The following is a 22,700-nucleotide window of genomic DNA, read 5'->3' on the forward strand; positions in this document are numbered from 1 at the left end:
TCTAAAGGACAGTCCTTGCATGGGGCCAGCTAACACATCCGAGCTCTGAGCACCAGGCTCCCCCACAACGTCTCCCTGCTATGTATCCATTTTTCAGTTTTAGTTTCTTAGGGGCTTCGATTCTAAACATGTCATTAGAGCTTGTTCAATGTCTTCTTCTTTTTTTTTCCTCCTCTGAGCTTGTTCAATTTCTTACTTCTTGTGTTCTAGCAGATTTACAATGAGACACAGGAGCCAACACAGTGCTCTACATCTTGCTTGTATAAATAGTTGGCTGCTTTCAGTTTCTGCAGGTTAATGCATGGGCTCCTCATCACACTTCTGGGAGGCAGGCAAGATCACTGGATCCCATTATCCAGGCGAGGACAGGAAGCCCCAAGAGAGAGATTTGCCACGTCCAGGCAACTAGCAAGCAGTCTGGCTTAATGAATGTTGTGAGGATACCTATTAGAGTTTATGTAATGATACTTAGTGCTTTTTTCTGATTATAAAGATAATACATGATAATCACAGAGAATGTGGAAGATCAGAATATACAAAGGGAAAAAGTAAAATCACTTGTCAGTCTAACCACAAAGAAAAATCTCTTTATGTTTCTTCCCATTTTTCTATGGTTATGCATATATTAAGATCATCATTTATATACATTTTTACATTTTGCATATTTTCATTTGATGTATCAAGATCATTTTTGTAAGTTATTAAATATTTTATATATGTTTTTATTTTAGAGAGAGAGAGAACAAGAGCATGAGCAGGGGGAGGGGCAGAGGGAGAGGACCTCAAACAGACCGCCTGCTGAGCCGGGAGCTGGTCATGGGGCTCAATCTCAGGACCCTAAGCCACCCAGGTGCCCCAGTCATTAAATATTTTTGAAATTAGCATTTTCATGACTTCCTTGCTAACAGTAATTACAGAAGTATACAATTGTTCATTTATCCATTTTCTACTATTGTACATTTAAATTGCTCCTAATTTTTTACGTTATTTTTTTTAAAGATTTTATTTGTTTATGAGAGAGAGAGAGAACAAGCACAAGCAGGGGGAGCAGCAGAGGGAGAGGGAGAAGCGGGGCTCTCCTGCTCAGCGGGGAGCCTGACTCGGGGCTCGATCTCAGGACCCCGGGATCATGACCTGAGCCGAAGGCAGACGCTTAACCGACTGAGCCACCCAGGCACCCCAATTTTTTTACACTATTATAAATAATTCTGCAATGAACATCTTCATGTTTATTTTTCAAGTTAGGTTTAAATTTTGCTCCTCAAAGCTCTATGAAGTGGGTACCTATTTCAATTTCCTCTTATATTGGATTTCTTCCATCATTTTGTTATTTTGGCTCTCACATTAATTTCTAAAACTTGATACAAAGTGGAAAGACAGCTCCTCATGCTCCTTCTACCAATTCCAGGTCTCTGAAAGCTTTTCTTCCAGACTCTTCGGAGGGCAAAACATTTATAACTGGTCTACTACAAAATAATATTCACGGCACCCTGGAGCTTGAGACGAGGAAAGACAAAACAGTGAAATAAATGGTTTAAGGAGTACTTTACTGAGAAATTAGGATGTGACCATGAAACATGAACACCATTTTCCTTCCAGAGAAAGGTTCCTTCTACGGTGGCAGAGGGGTTTGTCAGATTCTACAGGTTCTGTCAAATCCTACTTTGTCAGATTCCTGCCACCAGCATGGGCACAGAGCGGCTGCCAAAGCAGCTCTGCATTTAATGGCCAATCATACCTACAGAAAGAGGCAAGGGGCTGATTCTGGAGCGGGGTTTTTCATGGCACTCGCGGGGGAGCTGAGCTATCTTGGGGAAAAGAGCATCAGCATGGAGGGCGGCCAGCTGCGGCCAAGTCAGCCGCCCCGCATGGACAGCTATGGGGACACCTGCTTCAGAAGGCTGCCAGGCAGCCAGGTGCCTGGGCTGGAACCCGCCGGTCACAGAGAGATGACACTACCTCTGCTGGCCACCTGTGTCCGGTGAATCACCTCTGCAATCTGCTTCTGTAATCGCCATCAGACTCTCTGTGTCCATAATTGCCAAAATATGCAAATAGTTATTAAAATATTGATGAAAGAAAACCTACAACCATTCATCATCACAGAATAGCAGTTGTTAACTGCTTTTATATCGGGAGAGCTTCGTGGGAAGCCTGAAAAACCTCTCCATCATCACACTGTTTGTGTGTTTGGGGGCTGTAATGATTCTGAAGTATGACTAGAATCAGAAGTGCCCACTTGCATTTCTATCAAAGAGTTGGAGGAGAAAGCCAGCGTCTGGGGACCGGGAGCTGGGCGGCCCTCCCCAAAGGTCACATTTCCAGATGTTTTCACTCTGGTATATTTTTGGCCAGGAAAGAAAAGGAACCTCCAGCAAGGAAGAGAAATCCCCATTCCATATTACTGGAACTCTGCGATGTTGTTTTATACCCCCAAAGTTCACTTGGTGATTTTTGCAAAATGCCAGACCAATCATTTTTATTTTAGTAATGACTCCCTAGAACCACCCTGTGCACTGTCAAGTGGAAAAATGGAATCATAAAGACCTGAAATGAGGATCTTAGACAGAAGAAATAAAACCAAAAACACAATTCTGAGTCTTCCATTGCTTTAGCCTGAATCCAATCTTCCCTTATTGATGGGCTGTTGCTTTTCTTTTATCAGAAATTCCTCCTTCCCACAAACTTGGATTCCATTTTAGCACCGAAGTTATTAGTTTTGTTTTCCTCTGGAATTGGTAACGGCTGGATGTGAGAGCCCTCTGGATGGGCCGCTCTTGTCACTAAATGGCCCATCTGGGGCTCTCTGGGTGATGGATGGTTCCTAAACAGTTTCCCTCTGGTAATGCAAACCAGCCAAGGCGCAAAATGAACCACAAACTTGCATTCGTGCACACCACGCAGCAGTCTTATGGGAACGAGAGTGACGTAGATGTCACCAACCAGTCTTTTTCTGGAATAGTGGCATTGCACTTGGGAGTTTTAGACCCTGCTGTCCAACATGGCGGCCATCACCACCTGTGACTCCTGAGCGCTCCAAGTGTGGCTTGTCTGAATTGGGATGTTTTGCGAGTGTAAAATACACACTAGATTGGAAAGATTTAGTACAAAAAGGAGAATATAAAATATCTCTAAGTATTGCTTACCTGTTCAAATGAGAATACTCTGAAGAACTGGGTGAAATAAAAATATTATTAAAATCAATTTCACTGTTTCTTTTTACTAGTATACAGTGGCTACCAGAGAATGACATGCTTGCATTTGTAGCCCGCAGTATATTTCTATGATATGGTGCTGGTTTAAGTGGTCAAAAACACCCATTGGAAATTAATGGAAAATCTCTATACGTTATTTATTAGGGTGGCGGTGGGAAGGGCCAGTCCCAGTACTCTGTCTGGATGTGCACAGCATGAGCCCTCACGCTGGTGTGGATCCTTCATTTCTTGTCTAGTCTATTTGCTCTCAGACCCAACTGTTGTTCTTGCTTTTCTCAGTGGTATGGGAATGAAATTAGGAAGTCTGCAGAGATGGGTTCCGCTCACAAGAGGTGTACCATAAACCCTTTAAGTATCTTGATGCTGAAGTTATTTTTAGAGCTAACTTCACAAATAAGAACCACCAAAGCCCTGCCCCTGGAATAAAATTTTGCTTTTTGCTCAGTCTTCAACCTAGCACAATACTGGACACACATCTAACTGCACAGCTCCATCAAATGTGAAAATCCACTCTTCAGCCCTGACCACACAATTTCTGTCCATTTATATAAAGACCCTCACATATTGGATGATGCATTGAGACTAAAATCCCAACGTGGCAAAAATCAAGTTTCTCTGTCTCTTATCAGAGCAGCCCCTGTGAGTTCTAAGAGACCCACACTTCTCTCCCAGGGCCACCCTCCAACCCTCACCCCTTGTCTCTGTACCTGCCACAGCCTTCCCGAGAATGTCTGGCTCCATCTTCTCCCTCTCCAAAACCTCCTCGATCACCTCTGGAGAAATTTCCGTCACGGCTACAGTGCGCACGGAGCTCTACTAGGGCCCCACACGTACAGCACCGCATTCAGCTCTCCCCCTCACCTGCAGGACAGGCAGTATTATACCATCCCTGGTCCAGAGAAGGGGACCCCGAGGCCGGAGGGCCAAGCAGTCAGCCCAGATCACGGCGGTGAGTGGCAACGTCAAGGTCCTGGCCGCCTGCCTCCAGGCCTTTCCATGCAGCTCGGCTTCACGTCTCTCATGCAGCAATCCCTCTGCACCCAGTTCCCTGACACAAACCAGCCTCCTCTCTAATTCAAGCTTCCCACCCCTCAATTTTCCTTTTGGCTCCCCCACCCCACCACCTCTTGCTGGCTTCAGCTCACCTGGAACCCACCTGGGCCCACCCTTGGCCCGTTCTCCCTCCGGGGCAACCTTCTCCTCTCAACACCTTCTGCCAAGCCCAGGCCTGCCCGAAGGCCTCAGCTGTCACCTCCTGCTCAAAGCCCATTAGCAGCCTGGCACCCACTGTCCCTATCCTTAGGGCCGAAGGAACTGACCTCTTTGCTTAGGACTCTTCATCTTTCACCTCTTCAGCTTTCCTTTGAAATCGGAGAACCTCTTTGACTCTTCATACAAATTCCTGATGTTTTCACAAATGAGGGCAAATGTTTTTATTCCTTTCAAACCTTACTTGACCCCCTGGATTCCAGACCCACCCCTGCCCAGTGGTGAGGAGAATGCCATCACCTGGCTCCGCCTCAAGGAACCCATGCCCCCCGCCCAGTGGGTACGTGTGTGGGCTCAGCCACCAGGCGGGGCTTAACTCGTGGCTCTGCTATTTGCTAGCTGAGAGACTTTGGGAAGTTACTGGTCCCCTTCAAGCCTCAGTTTCTCCAGCTGCAAAATGGTAAAATAATCACAGCACCTGAGAAGTACTTCTACTGGGAGAAGTGAATTAGCATGTGGCACACATGAAAACAATCTGTGCTAGACACCTGTTGGCCATCCTCAGTCTTCCCTGCGGCTGCTCTCTGGCCTGAGCAGGGATTACCTGCTGCTAAATAAATCCATTATTTATTACTCCTTACTCTGTGTATACCACCCAGGCCAGTCAAAGAAATGTAGTTCGGGTCCCTCTATTTCCCTTTCCCGTCATTCGTTTCTGAAAGAACACCTCCCTTCTACTCTCTGCCCCTCACCCCACCATCTCCTCAGTCAATTCATGTCCTCCTGTCTTCTGAAATCCAGCTCAGATTTGTTTTCCCCAGAAAATCTCTCTTGATTCTCTCCTCGGCTCGTTGTTTCCTCCGTACTCCCAAATTCAGGTTACGTTACATCTGGGGTTCTCAACCCGGGGTGACTTTTGCCACTCCCCCGGGGACACTTGGCACTGTCAGGAGACAATTTGATTGGGGTAGGGGGTGCTAAACATGGGGAGTGGCATCTAGAGGGTTAAGGGGCGGGATGCTGCTAAGCATCTTGCGAACACAGGACATCCCCCACCCCCACCCCACAAAGAATTCTCTGGCCCCAAAATGTCCATAGTGCAAAGACCGTCAACCCTGGGTCAGTGTTGATGTTCCTGTTTAACAACAACAACAACAACAACAACAACAACAGCCTTCTTGGCTTTTCGCAAGCCAAGGTGAGACGCCTCAGGAGAAACTAAACCTGGTAACACCTAGATCTTGGGCTTCACAGCCTCCAGAACTGTGAAAAAATAAATTTCTGTTGTTAAAAAAAGAAAAAAAAACCGCTTCAGTGGTTTCACTGGTGCCTGCCAGCCAACAATTTCTTCTGATTCTTCCACAGTACTTAAGACAGTGCTGTGCTTAAAATAGATTGATTAATTGATAATGATTAATTTTCTAACTAAACAGCAAGCCAGGAATATTTTTCATCAAATGTCTGGGGTATGTCATCACAAGATGAAAAATAGCCACATAAATGTTTGAAACATCCTGTGCTGGTTGAGAGAAAAACATAGAAGTCTAGTCACCAAGTCCAAGTTTGTCCCACCACAGGAGGGGCTGGGGGAGTCAGAGAGCCCCCCCTACCCCCCGACAACATCAAACACAATTACACAGGCCATCTGTTCGTGACTGGTTTCATATCTGTGTTCTTCTCTAAGAACTTGACCTTTTGGTTGGTATCCATGGGATTAATATCATAGAAGACAGCAAAACCTCGTCATCCAAATCTAAGAGAAAACATGTCTTTTTTCTAGAATGGAAGTGGCAGTGAGGAAGGTGCATCAGTGATCTGAAATGGATGTCGAGGGGCACCTGGGTGGCTCAGTGGGTTAAGTATCTGACTCTTGATTTCGGCTCAGGTCATGATCTCAGGGTCGTGAGATCAAGCCCCCATCTGGCTCCACACTGAGCATGGAGCCTGCTTCAGATTCTCCCATTCCCTCTCCCTCTGCCCCTTCACCCCCTGACTAGTGCTCTCTCTCTAAATAAATAAAATTGATGTTGAGTTGTTTAAGGCACAGGTAAACAGAATGCCTGGCCACTGTTTCCTAGTCTGCCACAGGTCTTTCCTGCCAAGATGATAACTAAATAAGGAGTGGGAAGAAAAGACCATCCTTCCCACCGGCACTCCAGTGGAGTGCCGGTAACTGGGTGGGGCTTCTGTAGCGCACAGTGACCAAGACCCTGACCCACTCCTGCCCAAGGTGAGGAAGTCAAGGAAAGGCACCCTTGTCACACTTAATAAACCTCTCTGTGCAGAGTGGAGAACAGGCGGCGGCCCCATCCCAAATGCCCACACTTCCCTTGCTGGCTTGAAAAGCCTAGAATTCCAGTCTCCTACAGAGAACTGCACACCCTTTGGGTGGAATCTGTAATAATAATTAGATAAAAGCTCTCTGACTTGGCAAGAGGATGTGCTGTCCTTCCAGACGACATGCAGACAACATTCCAAGTTCAGTAAGGTGGGCCTGAACCACGGAAAAGTGACACGAGCTGAAAAAGAAACTCACTAAGGATCAGAGGCCACCATTCTGAGCGGGCCTTTCCTCTGGGTGTTTGCAAAATTCTAGATGAACCATGTCATCAACCATCTCATGGTTGCCAGATCCAGTCAGAAAGTCCCTGCCTCACTGACACCTGGCCCGGTCAGCTCTCGGCCTCCCAAACGGACCCATCATACCCGAGTGGAGGGAGTGTCGAAGACCTACATCTTGTAAAACAGATGCCCCATGTGTCCTCCTGCTAGGATTTCTGGCTCTGGAGGAACCCTGGACAGATGTACATGAGGAGGGCAATCCCACATTGTGGGGGACGGACGGCAGCTCCCGCTGGTTCAAGCATCAGCAATCTTTTGACAGGAGGTGAAAGGCAAACTTGTCCCATGACGCACAGGAAGGCAAGTCTGCGTCATGCAAGGTAGCAGGCTCGCCCCAGCCCCCTGACTCGGACACTCTAGAGGGGGGCCCCCGCCATCTGTCTGAACAGAACCTCCAGGTGATTCTAGTGTATGTGCAGGTGTAAGAGCCAGTGGCCTCCTCAGTAGCACAGAATCTGACCATATTAAAAACACTAATGTCATTAAAAACAAAAATGATTCTGTTTAGGTATTCCAGATGATTTCGTCATTTACAACTTTACAATTACCTTGATAGAAACAAAAATAACTCTGCTAAGAGTATAATTTGCATTACTGTAGTGCCTCATACTGAGTAAGCACTCAAGTATATGTTGAATATGTGAAAAATGAATGAATGTATGAGGTTCTTCAAAGAAATGATGAAGTTAAAAGCCATTCTCCCAAGCTTTTCTCTGAAGCGATCTGAAGCAAGATAAACAATCCCAATTAACTCTGAGAGATTCTAACAACTATTTAGGTCCAGTTCTATGTCCTTTAAATCTGTGCTGCCCAATATGCTAGCCACTAGACATGTGTGAGTACTTGGAGTGTGAGCAGTCCACACTGCATGTGAGTAGTCCACACTGCATGTGAGCAGTCCACACTGCATGTCAGTAGTCCACACTGCATGTGAGCAGTCCACACTGAATGTGAGCAGTCCACACTGCATGTGAGTAGTCCACACTGAATGTGCTGTGAATACAAAGTAACGCCGGAAAGATTCAATACCAAAAATTTTTTTAAAAAAGGAATGTAAAGGGGCGCCTGGGTGGCTCAGTTGGTTAAGCGACTGCCTTCGGCTCAGGTCATGATCCTGGAGTCCCTGGATTGAGTCCCGCATCGGGCTCCCTGCTCAGCGGGGAGTCTGCTTCTCCCTCTGACCCTCTTCCCTCTCGTGCTCTCTCTCATTCTCTCTCTCAAATAAATAAATAAAATCTTAAAAAAAAAAAAAGGAATGTAAAATATTTCATTAGTACTTTTTAATATTGAATACACGTTGAAATGATAATATTTTGGATACACTGGGTTAAAGCAAATGTATTATTAAAATTAACTTTACCTGTTCCTTTTCATTTTTTTAAATGTCACTAATGGAAAATTTACAATTACACATTTGGCTTGTATTATATTTCTATTGGATGGGCTGCTCCGTATTTTTTTTAAAGATTGTATTGATTTATTTTAGAGTAGGGGAGGCAGAGATGGAGAGGGAGAAAATCTCAAGCAGACTCTGAGCTGAGCACGGAGCCAAACATGGGGCTCAATCTCACGATCCTGAGATCATGACCTGAGCTGAAATCAAGAGTCAGACGCATCACCAACTGAGTGACCCAGGCACCCCTGTGCTACTCCGCATTGCTCCAAGTGTGTTACTTTTAGCTGTGTGAGAGCCATGGAGAGCTTTAGTCCACTTCTACTCTATTGCTTTCTCTTGAGCATAAGGAGCAACCCATCCATCACTCACTCAAGGACCCTTGGATTTCAAGTTTCCATCCTTAGAAGAAAATAAAGAGATTTTTTAAAGAGTGCACTCCAAATTTTGATGGTATGTAATATGACACTCATCCACTCGCACTTGTTTTCTCCTAGACAGTGTTAATCTACAGCCTCCAAATAAATGGCCTTCACTTCTGTCCACTTCTGTAAATTAGATTTTTCTTTTGGGGACCTAGGAAGGTAAATTTGGATAAATGAAAAAATGTGAGGAATTTTTCCCTTACTGAACATGATGGCAGGAAGAGCCCTCACTTAGAGGGGCCCCCATTGTCCCACCATATGCCTTCTACCCTCTGAGTGCTGGCAGCAAGTGAGTCCTCATGCCTACCTCGAATTCTGGACAACACAGCAAATGTCTACCAGAAACACAAAATCACAGTTCATCTACCTCCCATAGCTTACTTAGTCTTGAGTTTTCCCAGGCACAGAAGGGAAGGGAGATAGAGCACACATGCGCCACCCCCAAAACTGTTAATCCCTACTCTACAGCATTAGATTCTAAAGGAGGAGGGAGAAAGGTCACTTGGAAAGCCAACAGTGAGTTGGTTTGATTATAACAAAGTTTCAGAAGGTGATAATTGCGGCAAAGTTTCATTGAATCGCAAACCCCATTGATATCACAGAGCATGCAAGCATATAAATGACACAGGGGTGTCCAGGCCAGATGAGGGATAAGCAGAGACACTAAGAGTAGGTTATTTAGCAAGTGGCTCTCGGTTAAGTCGGATCCCTAGTGTAGACTCCAGCCACAAAACACTCAAAACATACAGATACTTTATGAAGCAGAATGTGGGATGGCTCCCTAGACTGTTAAAAAAAAAAAAGAGGAAGAAGAAGAAAAGAAGAAAAAAAAGAGAAAAGCTCTTCCCAGGAAAACTTCAGGGAGCGCCTATGGCTTCTTTGACCATAGCACGTTCTCTAAGTCTTCTCTCCTGCCCAGCGGGGCCGTAATCCTTTGCTGACCCTGCACCTGCTCAGCCTCAAGTTCCTCCCAGACGGGCCTCCGCCCGCCCCCTCGCCCTGGTCCATTTCCTCTCTCCTCACTGGCTGCTTTGTTTCCTTTTATTCCTGGGCTGCCTTTCATGCTACTCTACACTTGCAATAAGAAAACGCCTCCCACTTCCAGGCACAAAGAGCCTGCCCACTCTTCTGATTAACCTCCTCCAGCGGGATTTCTTTCCTGAAAAGCCATTCTCGTACTCCCCTCCTCCTCACGCCCTGCACACTCACCAGCGAGGCCGCCTTGCTGGTCTGGAGCCTGTTTTGCCAAACACGCCCTGCCCATTCTTGGATGAAGTGCCTTACCTTTGACTTCCCCCTAAAACCTATTGACTGACTGACTCATTCCCTCATTCGGAAGAGCCATTGTTCCATCATTTTCCTTTATCCTCTCAAGGACGCCAGTTTAAGGAATAATGATAGTAATATTCCAATGAGTCATTTATCTCTTACTTCGAGGCACCTACAGTTTACTTGTTGAATTTACGCGGGTGTGCGTGCAGCTTTGCGTTCTAAAATTATTCCCAGAATATGTCCTTCTTCTTGTTTAAGTAGTTGAACAGGCTAAATAACCTTCTAGAATATTCAGGTTCCTGGATGTTCATGGTCAAGCCAAGGAGGAGGAAGGATTTATTTCTAGACTCATAGGATGATAACACTGGAATGGATCTTTGCACTCAGTGGGTCTATTTTATATGCACTAAAATCAAGGCTCAGAGAAGCTAAAACCCTTCTCAGGGTCACATAGCTAGTGGAAGAGCTGGGATGCAGGCTCAGCTTGGGCTCATAACCATACACTTCACTGATAATAAAAACATATAGAGACTTTGGAGTCTGTAAAGCGCTATCAAAAGGTAAGATATTTATCATACAGTTATCATTCATAAGTAATAATAAGGGAAAAGATGTCACTCACAGGCACTGCAAGGAGGCTACCACACCAAACGCTCAAAGTAAATGAATTTGTAGTTAGCCAAAATCCTGAAATCCTGACAGTCCTGGGAGCTTATCAGGAGAGGAAGCAAATGCTGACTGGTGGAGAGGATCGGCACAGGCTGGTCTCCGGTCCCCGGGTGAGAGTGAGAGGCATCAGGGCTGTGCTTCTTGGCTTTCAAGGGTCTTGTTAAAAATGCAGATTCGGAGTCAGCACGTGGAGTGGGGCCTGACTTTCTGCATTTCTAAAAAGCTCCCAGGAGATGTTGATGTTGCTCCTCCATGGACCGCTTTTGTGTAGCAAGGATTTAGGGATGGGTTTCAGAAGCAAAAAAGCCAATCGATAGGTATTTGCACCTGTCTCTCTCTGAGGCCCAGTTTACTTGTCTGCAAACTGAAGATGTCCAGGATGATCTCCATCATTGCTGAGGTCCCTTTAAGCTGGAATGTTCTATGACTCAGAGCATTGCTGAGGACCAGCCTACTTGAAATCTGGGAGGTGGGTTCCCCAAGCTCTTTCACTGAAGGGATCTGTGCATCTCAGTGCCCCTGGCTGGGGAAGGGCGGGTCTCTAATTTCCACGAACACATGCCAGACCCTTGTTCTTTCCTCTGGTCATGTTCTTAAGCCAGGTGGTCCCAATTTTTCCACCCCTTTGGTGCCACTTGAGCCTTTCCTTCCCCTCCTTATGGCTTCTGGCTTCCTCCGCTGTCTCGCAGTTGACCTGTTCCTCACCCTGGTTCGTTCATTATCCTCCCCCCCTTTCACAGCCTTGTATATGAGAACAGATTGTAATTACAGTATGTTTCTTCTTTTCCTTCCTTCCTACCTTCCTACCTTCCTTCCTTCCTCCCTCCCTCCCTCCCTTCCTTCCTTCCTTCTGGCAAAGCATGTCAATATTGCTCTGTGCCATCATTTTGCTGATTTAACAGACTCTAAAGAATGTGACATTCATGTGGTGAGAGAGATAGAGTCATTTCCCCTCATCTGCAATGAAGTGATACCTTTGCTTTCAGGGAGGGTTAATTCTCTCATTAATTCTCTAGAAGAGATTCCAAATCTGTACATATGTACACTTACGTAAGTCAAACCTTCAACTTATTAAGACTTATTATATTAAAAGAGACATCCAGCGGCTTCAGGATGGGAAGTACAGAGGTCACCAAAATACCTATGTGGATTTAGGAATTGAGATTCGGCAGCGGGGACAAGAAAGTGTGATCTCAGACAGTGACATAGCACTCAGTTTCTCTTCCCGTAAAAAGGAGGAAAATACCACTGGTCACCCATCTGGAGGACAGTGAAGGCAGTTCTCTAAAGTGCACCCCCAGAGGAGGGGAATTGCTGGGTGCTTTACTCTGTCATTATAATTCTCCACTCCAACCATCACAGAAAATTGTCCTAACCTCACAAACAAGCGAATGCATTTACATCCGAAACTGGCTTCAGGTCCAACACATGGTACATTCCACAAGTTCACATTTCTACAGGAAGAAGAAATAATATAGGCTTCAACGAACATCCTGGATGAAAAACACCCAACCTCCCAAATCCTTCGGAAAAACAAAAATCTCCAGCTCCTTCCTTCCCTCAGAACTAGAGCCTTCAAAATCTTGTGGTATTTCCCCAAATACCACAATTTTGAATTGTGACATCTGGTTCCCAGCTCTCCCAGGCTGGATTTTTTTTTTTTTTAAAGAGACACTCAGGAATTTTGACATTCTGAGTTGCCACCCTGCGTTGGTGTGGGAGAATCACTGCCTACCCTTCCCTGGCATCCGTACACACTAGATGATTCTAGCATTTTCCCTCAAACAAGGAATCTACTTTTTGTTTTAGTCCTCAGATGCCATTTTCTTTAAATGCCTTGTCTCTTCCAGACTGTATTTCAGACATGGTGGGACACGCTGCTCTCCACTCCCCTTAACTCATTCACGAGCATCAAGGGACATCAGCCAGAGTCCCAGTGGACAAAAGGCCCCTGGATCTGCAGGCAGTTTCAAGAGGGGCATTAGAGCATGTGGATTCCCCTGCAGTTCTACTCTCTCCACCGAACTGGGCCCAGGATTTGAGAAGCAGGCCCTGTAGACACGATGTGCTGGACACGGCTCTTTATTTCTAGGCCACGGGTGACGGAAGAGTCAGCCAACGGGATGGGAAAGCTAGATGATGTTGACAGTCTGGGGGAGAGAAAATAACTTAGGGGAAATGGCAAGTGCTACCTGCTCCAGTAAGACCAGAAATCTCTTGCTCGGGGCCCGCTCCCCAGGGCAACGAGGTGGTGGGCAGTGGTTAAAAGCACATGGGGGTGATGGCAGATGGGCCTGCATTCCCAGCTCTGGCCAAGTGACCTCTGGCCAATCACTTTCCTTTCTGAGCCCTGGCTTTCCCGTGAGTAAAACAGGAAACGAACGGGGCAGGAAGCAAGCAGCAGGGGAGAGAGGATGGCTGAGGCAGAAGGAGTTCCACGCAGGCAGGTGTAGTTCAAGTCCGAACAGAGTTCCTGGGCCTAGCCGAGTGTTAACGAAAAGCCGAAATATCCATGGCAGATAACAATTACACAGAGGATACACGGGGGTGATTTCGGAGGTGAGCAGGGAGATGCAAACAGGATCTGGGGGAAAGGGGCAGAAAAAACCGCCTCCTGCAAAGAAAACTGGCAAAAGCCAATCAAATTAACCTCCAATGATCCTGCCCCTTTTATTTCTGGACTTTCTACACTGTGGGCATCTAGTGTGCATTACCCAAAGTGACTCCAAGTGTCAGGAAGTTTTAACCACAGATCCATCACAGACAGCAGATGCATCCTGAGGCCAAAAATAAAGGAAACCATCATATTTTAAAGCAATTTTATGGTGAATATTACCAGTAGAAATAACCAACACAAAAAGAAACCAGTATTGACTTCAAAAAAGTAAATCACCAGGGAAATCTATCTTAGTAGAAGTCATAGTTCTGTAAGAAAATTCCTAATAGCAACTTCCATGATGTAAAAACAAACAAATAAACAAAAAACCTGATCGAAAAAAACTCTTAGTTATAAATTTTATGCAGAAAAAAATTACTCCAATTAAGATAATTTTAGTAAAACGAAAACAGAAATGGGAGAAAATTGAAAATAGTGTAGCTCTATAATAGAGAACATTGATTAAGGTCTTCAATTGGCTTAGAGTATTCTCAGAAAGTATTTTCTTCAACAAAAATCCATCAGTGTTGTCAAAATTCCAATTAAAATGTTTTTACTCTTAAACACAGAATTAAGATGTCTCTAGGGAAAAAAACTCCAGCAAGTCAAGTTGGTGGATGAAAACATCCTGTTCCCATGGAACTCTTCCCAGGAAATCACGCTATGCGGGATGGTGCACAAACCAGGCTGGTCGGCCAGTGTTTCCTCAGGTTCAGGAAACTGCCCTGCTTCCTAAACATCTCATCTAGAGGATGTCCAGTTCAAGGACTAATTTGGGAAATAATGAAAGATAAACTTTCATCTTAGAAATGGTGATTGGTCCTGGGTACTTCAAGAAAAGTTGTTGATGAGAGTCTGACCAAAAGAGTGGGGGGTAGGGAATGAACGAGAAAAAGAGGAAGAGAAGGAGGGAGGAGGGAAGTGGGGGGAGGAGAGGAGGAGGGGGAGAAGGCCGGGGAGGGAGAGGAGGAGGATAAGAAAGAGGAGGAGGAAGGGAGAGAGGAGGAGACGGAAGAGGAAGAGAGGAAAGGAGAGGGAGAAAGAGACAGAGGGAGACAGAGACAGAAGGAGGCAGAGAGAAAAGGGAGACTCGCGTGGCCACCGTGTCCCACCTACTCTAATTGCCTAGTAAAAGGTGCAGAGTGAAGCAATAATTCTTCAGATTCTGTCCCTGCCGCAGAGTTTTTTGAAGACCACCCTGCTTCCTTTGATCTGATTCCACCCTCACCAAGCAACCATTTGATCTTTGATCAATTTATCATTTTTTCTTTTATGGATCCTGCCTTTGGTGTCGTGCCTAAGAACTCTGTGGTGTCAGGGTTACCGTGACACAGGGAGAGAGTTTCCTAAGTAACCAGTCTCGCTTTGGGAGCCCGACAAGCTGAGTTCCCATTTCGGCTCCTCCTGGACTCCCTCTCCTGGGGTCCTCTGGACAGTTGAGGGGTGGAAAGAGACAATACACATAATGGAAAGCAGAGAGGCAGACCTGCCGCTTTCCCCCATCGTGATTCCTGGAAAGGTCTATCCCTACTTGAAATGCTTTGATCCTGTGATTTATAATGCACTGGCTCATCATTGCTTTCTAGCCCCAAAGCAGTTGCTTAGTGTCTTATCATCCCTGAGTGAACTGAAAAAACGGAGTTTTCCAAGTTGTCACATTTTCAAGCAGGACTCCACTGACCCCAGCGAGACCTCCCTACACCCCAACTGCCATTCTTGGATGTCTTTTTTAGCTGCAATGTAACGAACCAGGAAAGGTCTTTCAGAAAAAAAGAAGGGTAAGGCATTTCAAGAGACTGTAACAGACTCTGAGACACGGAGCCTCCTCCTCCTCCTCACCACCTACTCCCCTCCAGAAGTCCGAGGACAGGCAAGCTGGTCCCACCCTTGGCACAGCTTCACTCAGTTACTCAGATGGCTGGTTTCAAGTGCCTACCATGGACTTCTATAAGGAGAGACCTCCTACAGATAATTAGAATTAATAACTAATAATAAGAAGTTTCCAAATCTAATTTTCATTTTTCTGTCTTCAGTCAGAGAGCACAAAATAAATGTGCTAAGATTTCATTGAAACATAATCGTATTCTCCACAGCCAAGCAATACAGGGGAGCAATCCTAATAAAGAATTAGACCAGCTCTGCCATTTATTCCTATCACGTGGCAGGTGGAGAATTCTTTTATGATAATCTATGTATGTGGAAGGCGAGGAGAGAACTGGGTGGGAAAAGAAGAATTTTTCTTTTTAAAAACACAAAAACAAAAACCCCAACTGTTTACTGAGCTGATCCTGAGAAGAACCTTATAGGGTATGTGTCATTATTCCCATTTTAAAACCAGCCTAACGCCATACAACTAGAGACGAGTGGGCCCTTCTTCCTCTTCTGCTCCATCTTCCTCCTCTCCCTTTCCTCTTCTCTTTTTTGGACAGTTTATTGTGCTGTAACTTACAAACCTAGCAGTATCCTCTGGAGGTATGCAATAACATGACCTTTAAGAAATGTACTGGGTTCTGCCACCAGCACCCCAATCCACTCTTAGACCCTTTTCACCATTCCAGCAAGTTTTCTCCCGTCCAAGTGCGGCGACCCTCACTCCTGCCCCCACCCCAGGCAATCACTTGTCTGCTTTCTGTCTCTACAGATTTGCCCTTTCTGGACATTTCATACACATGGAACTACACAATAGGTAGCCTTCTGATCTGGCTTCTTTCGCTTAGTGTGTTTTTACCATTTATCCATGTTATAGCATGTGTCAACACTGGGCTCCTTTTTATCACTTAATGGTATTCCACCGTGTGGATGTACCATGTGTTGTTTATCAGTTTGCCCACTGATGGACATTTGGGTTGTTTCCAGTTTGGGGGTATTAAGTATAATGCACATCAGAGACATAGGTTTTCATTTCTCTTGGATATATACCTAGAAACAGACTTGCTGGGTTATATGGTAATCTATGCTTAGCTTCTTGAGGAATTTTGGGGAGGTGCTTTCCAAAGTGGTTGCACCATTCTACATCACCACCAGTAATGCATGAGGGTTCCAATTTCTCCATATCTTCACCAATATTTGTTATTGTCAGTCTTTTGGATTAGAGCCATTCTAGTGGGTGTGAAGTGGTACGTCATTGTGGTTTTGATTTGCATTTCCGTCTTTTCATGTGTTCATTGGCCATTCATATATCTTCTTTGGAAAAATGTCTGTTCAAATCCTTTACTCATTTATAATTGGGTTGTTTGTCTTATTATTGAGTTGTAAGAGATCTTAATATATTCTAGATACAAGTACAAGATACTTTTATCAGATATATGATGTGCAAATACTTTTTCCCAGTCTGTGGCTTATCTTTCTGTTTTCTAAATGGTATCTTTTGAAGCACAGAAGTTTTTAATTTGATAAACTCCAATTTATTATCTTTTTCTTTCTACAGATCATGCATTTGGTGTCTATATAAGAACTCTTTTTTTTTTTTAAGATTTATTTATTTTAGAGAGAGAGTGTGTGTAAGCATGAGTGGAGGGGGAGGGGCAGAGGGAAAAGGAGAGAGAGAGAATACTCAAGCTGATTCTGTGCAGAGCACAGAGTCCAGCAGGGCTCAATTCCAGGACCCTGAGATCATGGTCTGAGCTGAAATCAAGAGTCGGCCCCTTAACTGACTGAGCCACCCAGGCACTCCTATGTGAGAACTCTTTGCCTAACCCAAGGTCATGAAAATTTTCTCTACGCTCTCTTTAGAAGTTTTAGAGTTTTAGCTCTTAAATTGAGGTCTATAATCCATTTAGAATTAAATTGTGTGTATGGTGTGAGGTAAGGATTCAAATTCATCTTTCTACATATGGACAGCCGATTTCTTTATTTGTTATGGGTTTCTTCAGCTTTCCTATTTCTTTTTGAGTCATTCTTTGGTAACTGTGGCCTGCTAAGAATTTGTCCATTCATCTAAGTTGTCTAATTTGTGGCATAAAGTTAAAATCCTTTTAATACCTTAGGGTCAATGGTGATGCCTCTGCTTTCATTCCTGATTTTGGTAATTTGTATATTCTCTGTGTCTTTTTTTGGAAGGGGTGGCAAATAATATAAAGATTTGTCAATTTTGTTAATCTTCTAAAAGAACTAACTTTGGGTCTCACTGATTTTCTCTGTTGTTTTCTGTATTCTATTTCATTGATTTCCACTCTCATCTTTTTTTTTTTCTTTTAAAGATTTTATTTATTTATTTGTCAGAGAGAGACAGAGAGCCCACAAATGGGGGGGGGGCGGGGGCAGCAGGTAGAGGGAGAAGCAGGCTCCCCGCTCAGCAAGGAGCCCAACTGAGGACTGACAAGGGGCTCAATCCCAGGACCCTGGGGATCATGATCTGAGCCGAAGGCCAATACTTAACTGACTTGAGCCACCCAGGCATCCCTCCACTCTTGTTAATATGGTCTTACTATGGCTTGCTTTGAGTTTAGTTTGCCCTTTTTCTAGTTTCTTAAGGGGAAAGTTTCAGTTGCTGATTTTTTCCCATACTTCACTCCAAAGCAAATTAGCCCCTCAGACAGATAAGCTGCTGGTTTTCAGAGTCTGCTCTGTCCAGGTAGAACTGCCTCACCTCTGGAATTCAGGTGGACATTGGAGCAGCCCCAAGTGAGACTGTCATAGACACCCACTATTCTTACCCAAAGTCCACTAGATTTTCATGAATAACTGCCCCGCAGTACAGTTGAATTCTAGAGCCATGAAATGATTGTGACTACTTTGTCCAGTTTTCTTGTTGCCTCTTGGGGAAGGGATGTGTACAGCAACTCACGTCTGCCATGCTGTCCCATCTCTAAAGACCCTCTACTCTCCCTCATTTGAAACAAGATTTGGTTTCATCCTTTACCCCATCTAGTACTTTCACAGATTCTGAGTCTCTGGGGGCATGGGGCAGAGCCAGTTTTAAAAATACTCATGTTGAAAAAACCACTCTTAGGTTATCAACTCAAAGCCAAAAAAAAAAAAAACAAACCACTTTAGTGGATCACTCAACTTCCTCAATATTAACAAGGATGAACAGACACTCTGTACCTCTTAGAATTTGCATTTATAATAGAGAATTCCAATGGCACTCTTTATCATCCCCGGTTCCTAATCTTGCTGATTTTGCAGATGCTCCTTGCACTAACCAAGAGGTGGGATAGAAAATAGGATCACAGCAGGAAAATGCTTCAAAGCCAGTGTAAAGAGCTGGGTTCTCTACGTACCACTTGAGTAGAAGATTTTCAAGCTGTGTGCTAAGGTGATGTGGGTAGAGGCTATGAAGTTTCCACAGGCCCAGTTCTGTTTCTGAAGGAAACTGGGCCTGTGTCTTCCCCATGACATGACACCCTGGAAAGAATAAAGGCTGAGACCCAGGAGACCCGGGTTCAGGGCTCTGGCTCTGCCACTTTCTCCCATTTAACCTCTTTGGGGCTCTGTTTCCTTATTTGCAAAATGGATGTAATAATAAAGTCTTCTTCCCAAACTTGCTTGGGTATGATCAATTCAGTGATAGCCCTGGATGGCCTTTACAAATGATTCACATGTTATAAATGTAAGGCTTTAAATTATGAATTAACATATAATTAATGTCTTGAAATCCCAAGATGCACTAGATACAAGACAGACTGTCTCTCCACTGCTGATTCTTCCTTCCTCTGCCTGCCTGCCTCAGGACACAAGAAGGCTGCGGCCAGCAGACCACCACCATACACTCCCATCATGGACTCCTTTACTGCTCCCCTCCTGCATGGCCGGGACGAAGGATGGAGGCAGATGCCCAGAGGACACAGCCATGCTTTGGTACCTGGGGATGGCAGCCCACAGCACATGCTTCCTTTCAAGACCCACACTCCTATCTCGTGACACCAGAAAGCGGGGGCCTTTTGGCTGAGTGAGGCTGGGAAGAGAAGCCCACGGAGTAGGCAGAACAGCTAAGCTTTACGTTCACACGGAGTCACCACAAGCCCTCTGCCACGCTTGTCAGATCATCATCATGTCACTGCAAGGCTACATGTTCACAAGTGCAAACTTTCAAGAGCAAGAAAAAGCTCTCTTTTTAACTAAAAATAGAACTTTTCAAGTTTGCCCTGTGAGGGATTAGGATTTGTTCTAATATGTTTAAAATGGGTCGCTGTAAACTTTTTACATTTCAGTACAGGGTTCCAATATCTAAGAAAAACGAAAGCTATTCATCTCCATATATATCACGAATATATATCTTTGTTGCCTCAATAAAGGAAGTTTCTGGGTCCTAGGCTGGATAAACGAGACAGCAGGGGAAGATGTAACCTCCCCAGGTTTCTGGCATGGAAACCAGCAGTAAGTATGATGATTATAAAGGGAACAGAGAGCAGCCGCCTACAGCGATGGGTCTTTCAGGACAGAGACTACTTCTCAGATGGGCTTGGGTTTCAAAGAAACATCAGGACCCAGAGCGTGGTGATGGCGGCACCTCTGTTTGATGGCACCACTGGCCCTTGGCCTTACCTCCAACCACTTCACATCCCACCTCCTACTCAGGCCGTCCTGCCGCCGAGGGAACGAGGACTTCCCGGACGCCTCCCGGGTTACGCATCACTGTCCAGCGCCCTGCCTGCCCCTCCTGCATGGGCACCTTGGTCCGCCTCCCACACGGCGGCCAAGCCCCCGTGGGAAGGGACCCGAGGGGAAGGGCAGCCCTTCGGGGTTACCTATTTGTCTCTCCAGGTCGGCGGCTTCATCGGGCGTGGCTCTCGGAAGGACTCCCGGGTCACTGAAGCTGGTGCGCAGCAGGGTCCCCATCACAAAGAAGAAGAGGATGCCACCAACCACGGGGATGGCGGGGGTGATTTTCACTGCTAGGTACGGACAGCTGCCAACAGGTTGGAATGAGGGGGGTGCGGGGAGAGGGGGAGAAAAGGAAATATAATGTCAGTAATCAACAGTGAACGGTCTATATTTTCCAAGAAGCCAAAAGCCTTGTTGGAGGAGCAAAATTGATTTCCATTAAAAATTCATCTATGTTAAGCATTTACATTTGGGGAGGACTGCAGTTCTCTCTTGAGGACAACTGAACCCTCCCTTCCCAGCCTCAATAACCCAGGCCCTCTGCTCCCACGGTGCTCCTCGGGAAAGACAGTGGCAGGCAAATGACAATCACCGTGCTCTGCAATCAACATAGGACGTGCAGAGCTTGGACCCTCTGCAGTCAATGCAGCTCGTCAATCTGTGTGATCTTCCCGCCCTTCCCTGGAACTGCATAATAAAAGAAGACACCAGCTTCGAGCCATCTTAACCAGACCCAGCCTCTCCTTCCTGAATCGAATACCTTCATGGCATAAAAAAGCTGAGAACCGCAAATTCACCCTTCAAAGGCAAGAAACCATTTTTCAATCTTTTGGAGCTACTCTATCCAAAAGAGGTTAATGAGCTATGGAAATGAACTTGCAAGCCTGTCTGAAGAGGCTTAAAGGAATTTAGGCAGCTGGGGTATAATACACTTCTGCTTTCCAGAAGGCATGTGAGCTACCAGCTGAAGAACATGGCCCAACTCAATTCTATGAAACCTCCTCCCTGTCCTTCAGTCCTGGGAGCTGGCATGCGCGAGGACCGGGATGAGTCAGGGGGACTAACGTCTATACCAGTTGGGCTCTGGGGCAGCTTCAAGCACCGCACCCTGGCCCACAGTCATGGACCCTTGATTCCATGCAGGCGGCGAGAAGCAGAGTGAGAACTAGCTCGATGCCTGGAGCTGAGTGGGGGTGGGATCTGCAATGACCATGGTCAGTTTGTTGTCGCCACGGTCAGTCACAAAGTGGGCATCAAGGAACACAATGTGGAATCACAGAATTGTCATAGCTGAAATGGAAACCACCTCCTAGATGGTCCACCCCATCGGGTGATACTCGTGCAGATACTCAAGACGAAAGAAAGAGGAGAGGAAAGATCTGCTCAAGACAAGGAGGTGAGCAGGGGGCTCCATCCTGAGCATGTTAGGGACCAGAACCCCATTCCTGTGCAGGGTTTGCAGGGGAGGTGGTGAGGTCACTATCAAGCAAGGGGATCTTGGCAAGAGTCCAGGTTTCGAGGACCACAGGGCATGATCCCCTTTGCTGAGACCAGCACCAGGCCTGTGAGACCATCTGGTCTTCTAGAGGCCTGGTGAATTGGACAGGTCTCTGTGGGATGGTTACAGTGACCTGAAGACCAAAGGCCTCTCCTGAATTCTCTGTTCTGAAGGAACCCAGAGAATTTCCAACAACGTTAAGAAGGTGGAGGAGTGACCCCCAACATGACTAGGCCTGTGGTCTCCAGGAGCATCAGCTGATTTAGAGAGACAAAAATATATGACCTAACATCTCTTTCATCGCTCCCACACCTGCAAAAACAGAACAAAACAACCATCACCGATATCATATCACACTTTACTCGCTGGGTTGTCAGTTGTGACTTCCCTTCATGGGACTCATGGGAAATCATGAAAAACTGTTCATTGTCATTCCTGCATCATTATGACCCTGCCCAAACTCCCAGACGCTTAGAGACTTTATGAACATTCTCAGAGTTTCTTGTAGGAAAGCAAATTTGGCAAAGAGAGCCAGTAGACATAAAGAACTTGCTGTGGAAAAAGGGAATATAAGACTGTCTAACCTAAAGACATCTGCTTTGTGAAAGTATTCAGTTAAACTATGGAAAGGACTTTTTTAATCCAACTGATTTTGCTCTGCATTAAAAAAAAAAAAATCATTGCTTTCCTCGAGTGTTTTCTGGCAAATACTAACATAATTAATACCCTTTAATGGGCTGCCAGTTTTCCTAAAAAGTGTGAAAAGCTTCAAGTTGAATAAACAAACATTTAAGACACTGGGGACACCACATCTGGCAAATGGCATTTAATGTCTAATCCTGGATTTGTAAAGGGAACAAGATTTAGACAATTAGAAGATTTTAAAGGATGGCCCCACCCAGGGACTTGATATAAAGTGACAATCAAAATCACATTTACTACTGAATCAAACTCGGAATCCAAATGTCCATATGGGGTTGAATCCCAGCTCATGGCGTGGTGTGATGCAGTGGGCTCTGGGGATAGGTGCCTCTCAGGCGTGTCTATTATGTTAAGTTTGGCACATTTGGACTGTGATGTGGAGCTTCTATGAAGAGCTGGTAATAAAAATCAATTGCTGCAAGTCTGTTGATTAAATCTCTGACTGTGATATCAACCTGGAGTTAAGAGCAAGGAACTCAACCTCTAGAGGGTC

At 45.4% G+C, this 22,700-nt stretch overlaps 1 protein-coding gene across 4 annotated transcripts in view; it reads right to left on the reverse strand.

Moving 5' to 3' along the window:
- ZDHHC14 (zinc finger DHHC-type palmitoyltransferase 14) overlaps positions 1-22,700 on the reverse strand; it is a 261,878-nt gene that overhangs the window by 87,084 nt on the left and 152,094 nt on the right. For all 4 annotated transcript variants that reach the window (XM_021693294.1, XM_021693293.1, XM_021693291.1 and 1 more), the window contains one exon: positions 20,151-20,311. In XM_021693294.1, the coding sequence (XP_021548969.1) occupies positions 20,151-20,311 (161 nt within the window). The remainder of the gene's footprint in view (positions 1-20,150; positions 20,312-22,700) is intronic.

The sequence above is a fragment of the Neomonachus schauinslandi genome, chromosome 8 (assembly GCF_002201575.2).
Source record: "Neomonachus schauinslandi chromosome 8, ASM220157v2, whole genome shotgun sequence".
NCBI lineage: Eukaryota > Metazoa > Chordata > Mammalia > Carnivora > Phocidae > Neomonachus > Neomonachus schauinslandi.